At 40.7% G+C, this 8,454-nt stretch overlaps 1 protein-coding gene across 1 annotated transcript in view; it reads right to left on the minus strand.

Moving 5' to 3' along the window:
* LOC139411150 (PDZ domain-containing protein 8-like) overlaps positions 1 to 8,454 on the minus strand; it is a 64,849-nt gene extending 56,395 nt beyond the window's left edge. The window contains exon 1 of the mRNA XM_071157035.1: positions 7,439 to 8,454. Within this exon, the coding sequence (XP_071013136.1) occupies positions 7,439 to 8,322 (884 nt within the window). The 5' untranslated portion in view covers positions 8,323 to 8,454. The remainder of the gene's footprint in view (positions 1 to 7,438) is intronic.

The raw sequence follows: 8,454 nt of genomic DNA on the forward strand, positions 1-8,454 counted from the left end.
AACCAAACGAAAACAAAAACAAAGGTGCAGTAGAGTGCAGTACAGCAGAGCACAGTACAGCAGAACACAGTACAGCAGGGTTTCCCCAAACTCTGTCCAAATTTGGTCTTGTTTGAGGGCGGAGCTCATTAGAATAATAGCCAGTGGATAGAATAATATCGAAACACAGGAGGATATTACAATTTTCTACCTATTCAGGATACATCACCTTGAAAAGAACGACATCAATAATTATGCATTTCTGTGAAGTACAGACCAAGGACCCATGTCATTATGTTACAGTCAGTCTATTAACATGTGCTGAAACACTTCACTTACTGTAGTTCAATTACCAAAATGGATATTTTCAAACTCAAGGTGTCATGACAAAGCGGAAACCTTTTGGTCGACACGACCAAATTCACATAGAAATGTGAGTTATAGATGTGTCATTTCTCAATGAAAGCAAGTCTAAGAAGTTGTAGATATGTTCTATGTGCCCTATTTTCATGCTTCCCATTCTTAAAATTGTTTTTGCATCTTTTACTTTCGGTTTTGTACACCAGCTTCAAAACAGCAGAAAATACAATATTTTGTGTTATGGAAAATATATTTCACAGCGGTTTAGATAGTATAGTGTAGAGAATCATTGTACCATCTTATTTTGTCACAAACTATTACAATTTTAGCAACCAGGAAATGGCAGAGCACATGGTCACAAAAAGCATTGTTATCAAACTTTGCATCTGCACTGTTCCTCAAGTAAATGTGTTTCAGTAAAATATTCTGTGGAAATTGTCAAAACTAGACTTCTATATATAGGTGTATGGTTTGTTAAACTTTGCAGTCAATGGTTTTGGCTTGGCATTCATTTTAAAGTGGATCTGAGCATCACTCTGATATAATGGAATTGCCCGTAAGAAACAACCAAGCTGACAGTGGATAAGGGAGGGATGGGGGGTAATGGGTTCATTACATATTGGTACACATTACTGATGGTCCAGGACAAATCAAATGTAATAAATTCAGAATTTCACACAGGATATTAGAATCATATTGAGGACAAGCCAGTCCAACAACCACCCAAAGTCATGAAAATGACAAAGGAATGGCACACGGTAAACCCAAGCTCACGAAGAAATGTTGCCAATCTAGTATGTCCTGTCCAGATAAGGATGGGGACAGGGGTGAATGGCTCAGTGCATTTGACTGTGATCTAATATGCCAAGTGATTGGCCCCCTACTTTGCAGACCTGGAATGTGGTTAATGATGTGCTCAAGTTAACACTGGTCCAGTGTCTGAGAATTCTTCTCTTATAGGTTTAAATACTCTGACCCCCCAAAAATCTCAAAAGGCTTAATACCATTTGAGGGAGTAGCCAGAAAATTCAGCAATGATCTGTTCACCACCCCCATCAATTATGCTAAGAATACCTACCGCCTGAACGCAACATTTGAGTGTATTTGCAATGCATGTAAACAAGAACTCTCCAATCCACACCATGTGGGTTTGCAGAGATTGCAGGGCTATCAGTGTTGCCTTATTGAAGATAGGAGCAGGTGAAAGGTTGATTCCAGTACTTAATCAGCCATTCATCTCACGCTTTTTAACTGCATCGTCTCCTATCTCCTGAACATTCCATTCAGAAACCAGACAGACTCACTGTCAAGACTCACAACCCTGTCAGGTTTGTTAGAGTAGAGAGGGAGGGAGGTCATCATAACTCTGTCAACTCTCACCGTAAATCTGGAACACAAAGAATGTTACCCTCTCTGAAACTTACTGCAGAGATAAAGCTTTATTCTATGCTACAGAGGATTGCTGTAGTATCTCATTCCCCACTGTTTCAGTACAGTATCCATATTGCTTTTGTTCTGACTCAAGATGGGTGTTGTTATGCCTGGATTACCTCCAGCACCCCCCCCCCTCCCCTCCAGAGTCCTGCCATCTGTGACATTCAGCTAATCCTAATGTCCACTGCACCGTCCTCAAAGGCTGTTTTAGATGACATCGCCTCAAAACTCTCGCTCAGACAGAGTCATTATCATGGGCACCTCACAAACATGCACCATTTTAGGTCAACCCTCCAGATTGTTGCATTTAGCCTACATTTAACATTTAGCTCCCACACATGATCCAAACCAGATATTTCACAAGAAGTGGCTATGCCATGCCAGTAGAGGCCTGTGGCTGCACAGAGGGACATAAAATAGTTACATTTAGTTGTTGTTCTCACAAAACAACCAAACCATTGTTTGCCTGCTCTGCAGCCCACATAGTAAATATGGTGGACAAAAGGAAAGTCTGTTCATTTTGTCAGGCACAAGACAGCGTTTCATTGATTTTCAAGTGAAACAATGTGCCTTCTCACAGTCTGGCATTTTAACAACAATAATCGCCTGATTAATCCCACCTAATTATATACATTTAACCTAAATCAATGAGAAATGCTGGTTTTGTATGGACCGTTTGCGGCATTACTATATAAAATGTCTTCATATTAAATCAAAATTGTAAATGGCAACAGCCAGGTTATTTATTTATTATACCTGTCAAATGTTTGGACACCTACTCATTCAAGGGTTTCTCTTTATTTTTATGAATATGGAATATGGAATATGGAATCATGTAGTAACCAAGAAAAGATAGGTACACACCCGTTACCTTGATGACAGCATTGCACACTCTTGGCATTCTCTCAACCAGCTTCATGAGGTAGTCACCTGGGATGCATTTCAATTAACAGGTGTGCCTTGTTAAAAGTTAATTTGTGGAATCCCTTTCCTTCTTAATATGTTTGAGCCAATCAGTTGTGTTGTGACAAGGTATTGGGTAGTATACAGAAGATAGCCCTATTTGGTAAAAGACCAAGTCCATATTATGGCAGGAACAGATCAAATAAGCAAAGAGAAACGACAGCCCATCATTACCATAAGACATGAAGGTCGGTCAATGCGGAACATTTCAAGAACTTTGAAAGTTTCTTCAAGCGAAGTCGCAAAAACCATCAAGCACTATGATGAAACTGGCTCTCATGAGGTTTGCAAAGAAACCACTACTAAAAGGACACCAATAATAAAGAAGAGACTTGCAAGGGTCAAGAGACATGAGCAACGGACATTAGACTGGTGGAAATCTGTCCTATGGACTGATGAGTCCAAATTTTAGATTTTTGGTTCCAACCGAAGTGTCTTTGTGAGACGCCTAGTAGGTGAACTGATGATCTCCGCTAGAGGTTGACCGATTAATCGGAATGGCCAATTAATTAGGGTTGATTTCAAGTTTTCATAACAATCGGAAATCGGTATTTTTGGGCACCGATTTGCAGATTTTTTAAAATATTTTTTTTATACCTTTATTTAACTAGGCACGTCAGTTAAGAACACATTCTTATTTTCAATAACGGCCTAGGAATGGTGGGTTAACTGCCTCGTTCAGGGGCAGAACGACAGATTTTCACCTTGTCAGCTCGGGGGATCCAGTCTTGCAACCTTACAGTTAACTAGTCCAACGCAATAACGACCTGCCTCTCTCTCGTTGCACTCCACAAGGAGACTGCCTGTTACGCGAAGGAAGTAAGCCAAGGCAAGTTGCTAGCTAGCATGAAACTTATCTTAGAAAAAACAATCAGAATCACTAGTTAACTACACATGGTTGATGATATTACTAGATATTATCTAGCGTGTCCTGCGTTGCTTATAATCTGGCTGAGCATACAAGCATCTAAGTATCTGACTGAGCGGTGGTAGGCAGAAGCAGGCGTGTAAACATTCATTCAAACAGCACTTTTGTGCGTTTTGCCAGCAGCTCTTCGTTGTTCGTCAAGCATTGCGCTGTTTATGACTTCAAGCCTATCAACTCCTGAGGCTGGTGTAACCGAAGTGAAATGGCTAGCTAGTTAGTGCACGCTAATAGTGTTTCAAACGTCACTCGCTCTGTGCCTTCTAGTAGTTGTTCCCCTTGCTCTGCATGGGTAACGCTGCTTCGATGGTGGCTGTTGTCGTTGTGTTGCTGGTTCGAGCCCAGGGAGGAGCGAGGAGAGGGAAGGAAGGTTCACTGGCAATACTAAAGTGCCTATAAGAACATCCAATAGTCAAAGGTTAATGAAATACAAATGGTATAAAGAGAAATAGTTCTATAATAACTACAACCTAAAACTTCTTACCTGGGAATATTGAAGACTCATGTTAATTAAAAGGAACCACCAGCTTTCATATGTTCTGAGCAAGGAACTGAAACGTTAGCTTTCTTACATGGCACATATTGCACTTTTACTTTCTTCTCCAACACTTTGTTTTTACATTATTTAAACCAAATTGAACATTTCATTATTTACTTGAGGCTAAATTGATTTTATTGATGTATTATATTAAGTTAAAATAAGTGTTCATTCAGTGTTGTTGTAATTGTCATTATTACAAACAAAAAAAACATTTTTAAAAATCGGCCGATTAATCGGTATCGGCTTTCTTGGTCCTCCAATAATCGGTATCGGAGTTGAAAAATCTTAATCGATCAACCTCTAATCTCTGCATATGTGGGTCCCACAGAGAAGCATGGAGGAGGTGGTGTGATGGTGCTTTGCTGGTGACACTGTTGGTGATTTATTTAGAATTCAAGGCACACTTAACCAGCATGGCTACCACAGCGATATGCCATCCCATCTGGTTTGTGCTTAGTGGGACTATCATTTATTTTTCAACAGAACAATGACCCAAAACACACATCCAGGCTGTGTAAGGGCTATTTGAACAAAAGGAAAGTGATGGAGTGCTGAATCAGATGACCTGGCCTCCACAATCACCCGATCTCAACCCAATTGAAATGTTTGGGATGAGTTGGACTGCAGAGTGAAGGAAAAGCAGCCTACAAGTGCTCAGCATATGTGGGAACTCCTTTAAGACTCCTGGAAAAGAATTCCAGGTGAAATTGGTTGAGAGAATGCCAGGACTGTGCAAATCTGTCATCAAGGCAAAGGGTGGCTATTTGAAGAAAATATATCACATATATTTTGATTTGTTTAACACTTTTTTGGTTTCTACATGATTTCATGTGTGTTATTTAATAGTTTTAATGCATTCACTATTATTCTACAATTAAGAAAATAGTAAAAATAAAGCTAAAAACCCTTGAATGAGTAGGTGTGTCCAAACTTCTAACTGGTACTGTATATCTCTATATTACAATTATACAGATGTATGTCATGGACCAGAACATATTAGAGTAGCTTATTTCACAGCCCAATAATCACTACTACACCTTCTAAAAAGAAAACAACTTTTCCCCACAATTAAACACAACATCTTGAAATAAATCACAGAACGCTAAAAACAATATTAGCAAACAAAAAAGGTGATTTTGGCATGCCGCGTTGTAGCGAATCTCAAACACACCTGCAAACAACCAACCCAGGATGTTTGAAGTCCATTTCACTTTAAAGGATAGAACAGGCAACAATATAACATTTTGCTGGAATTGTGCTATTCTAAAGACGTTTTGGTGTTCCAATGTGGCTATCGCTGCAGTTCCAGCACACCAGCGTGACCCTTCCAGACATAACAGACAAACCAGCTACATGGGTCAGTGTGCCATGTAATTGAGGCCACAAATGCTGAGCCCAGTAAGTGCTGTCACAACATTTGTGACAAGCTGACTGGGCCAAAAGAAGCACTAACAAGAACCTCAACAATAGCGACTTCTGTAGGTGATAGGCTAAGGCTTACCCTTTCAGCATAATTCAATAAATTTGTTTTCCACATCTAGAAATAGCCTAGATTAATTTAACATTCAGGCCTAGTCATGTTGAAAGTTAACACTTAGAGATTTCCTGGTACTTTTGTATACTTTTTAACCAGTAGTTCTTAAAGTAGCACTCACAAGCTAAAAGTGGTCCCCGAAAATTGCATACATATGTGCAGATACATTATGTGCACCACGTCATTGCTCTCTCGCTCTGCTGTATGTGCATCTTGCCAACTGTCACTCAAATGGCAAGGTGCTGAAGCTCATTGGCTAGAACTCAAATTGCTAGGGGGCCGGCCAACGTGGGGAAAATGTAGGCAAAATGGCACAGCACAGCTTCCAGAACAACAGTCGCTTTCAAACTAGGCATTTCATGGATAATTCAGGTATTAGCAGTATTTCTGCTAACAGATTATGCATGTATGAACTACACATTGACACATCCAGCCCAAAGTGGGAGGTTTAAATATACTTAGTAGTCACCAAAGTTCGAGAGCATGTCTAACATTAAGTTGCTCTTATAACTGAGAAGTTAGAATGTACTACAGTAACATATTACCAAGGAAATATATTAGTTAAATTGTTAAATCTAGGCTGTGTGACATCAGGTCTGTTTTAATACATCCATAGAAAATAAGTATACTTTCAGGCCTAGTTAAATCTACATTGGTGTTTTTTGCTTTGAGCGAGTGCAACCAAATACAAAAGTGAAGGTGAACACTTCCAGCAAATAATCCATCTGCAAAAGGGTACCTGACTAATGTGACAGAGTCTAAAAGAAATAAGAGGTGACAAGATGCTGCACATGCATTCATGTTACTAACAGGGAAGTACTAAAAAGCTTTCTGTCTTTCAGTTTTAGTGTTGGCAAAGTGTTTAACTGTGACTATTTCACACCAGGTTGTGGTAATTTCAAAATGTTCTCAATGTAGTGACAGGGGGCACTCCTCTGTCTCAGAAGGATCAACACTATCCTTTATCATTTCATAGGTTCGCAACTATGATGTCCCTCAATGGCTTCCTTTGCAACAGGTGCTGTCCCATGTCTCAACACTGTATACTACCACACTGCCTACTGACAGTCGGTAGGCCTATGCCCTGACAGATGAAAAAAAAATTAAAGACTGCATGTTTGTCATCATTTAACCTTTCGCTGCAACCTGGACTTAACAAAGTTACTAATTATCTACAATGCTAAAGTTGTCCATGGATGTGACTCAAACACAACCTATGGGATGCTGGACACACGTTATACGCCCACCCATACTCCCCGAACAAACTCAGTAATTTCGTTTTGGCTAAGTAACCTTCGGTTTAATGTAACCATACCAAACATATCATACTCATTTCAGTTTCACAGATTAACATATATTCTGTTACGTCTAGTCTGAGGCCAGGCTGTTCAATAACGTGGTGGACAATTTCAACCTAAAATAAATATCTACAAGGTTGCATTAGGATAGAAGGCCTAAGCAGAGCCTTCAATTTAGCCAAATAGAAGGCTATATGGCTGCAATGCGTTATCACCCATTTGGAGTCCAAATGTGCATCTTACAGATCTTGGAAGCTATCAAAATAATAGTTGGGCTACTTTCCCTTGTCCTTAAATCAGCTTGAAATGTTGATGATACACATCTCTGACCATCTCTTGGTAGGCCTACTGACTTGCATAGACCTAAATAAATATAAAAGTGGTAGACTCCGTGCAAGTTTTACCTGATTTTGTAATTTGGCAAGGTGTGTTTCTTCTTGATGATTCTTTTCAGCTGGTTGACAATGATTGAGGTGAGCTGGGGCAAGGGCCTTCCCTCGAACTGTGACTTCACCTCGAAGTCTATCAGTGGGTCCTCAAGGAACGCGAAGGACCAGTGCGTAAAAGGCATGCGAGTGAACTGCAGCTTCAGTCTTCCAACCACACGCGTCATTTTTACGAACAGGTATGCTGACTTCCCAAAAACGAGGTCTACATCAATTGCTAGATGGAACCCGCCATTATATTCAAGGTCCACCTCGAAATTGAGTTCCTCGGGCATGCCGTCTTCATTTAAACTCACTGGCTTCATAAGTTTGGCCGTTTTAAACACGGGCAAAGAATTACCAAGGGAGATATCCCTGAGACTGAGTCCCTCCAACAGCCGACCAGCTGTCTTGGTTTGTAATAGCTCCTCGAACTCCACCTTGAACTTTTTGGTCAGCCAGTGCCTAACGACGGGAGTGTCGCGGAGTTCTCTGAATAGGAACAAAAAGATAGCATTTAGAAAATTGCACGTCTCCGGTTTGGAGGTGTGGAGGGGCTCACTTTGACAAGGCGGTGGCGGTTGTTGTTTAGGGCTACTGCTGGTGGCAGCCGCTTCCTGATGCCTGGGAGTGATGGCCTCTTGCTGTTTGGGTGCAGCGGATGATGTGTTGTCTTGTTGCTGCTGGCCTGATTCTGCATGTTGGTTATTAAAGTAATCCTTCAATGCGGGATCAGGCACTGCTTTGACATATTGCACTGTCCTGGCTATAGGCTCGGGGCTTCTCCGGTAAAGCAGTAAGAACTGTAATACCAATGTAAAGAGTGCTCCAGATAATGCGGAAATGACTATCAAGTAAATCATTTCGAGCAGTGTCCCTCTCCCTGTTTCCGCGTTAAAATGTTTTCATATTCCGACGTTTAACCGTCTTAACAATGCAAGTTCCACCTGGTCGCTCACAAAGCTGCCATATCATCTGCCTCTTCCCTGATCAGC

Source organism: Oncorhynchus clarkii, chromosome 1 (genome assembly GCF_045791955.1).
Source record: "Oncorhynchus clarkii lewisi isolate Uvic-CL-2024 chromosome 1, UVic_Ocla_1.0, whole genome shotgun sequence".
In the NCBI taxonomy this organism is placed as follows: domain Eukaryota; kingdom Metazoa; phylum Chordata; class Actinopteri; order Salmoniformes; family Salmonidae; genus Oncorhynchus; species Oncorhynchus clarkii.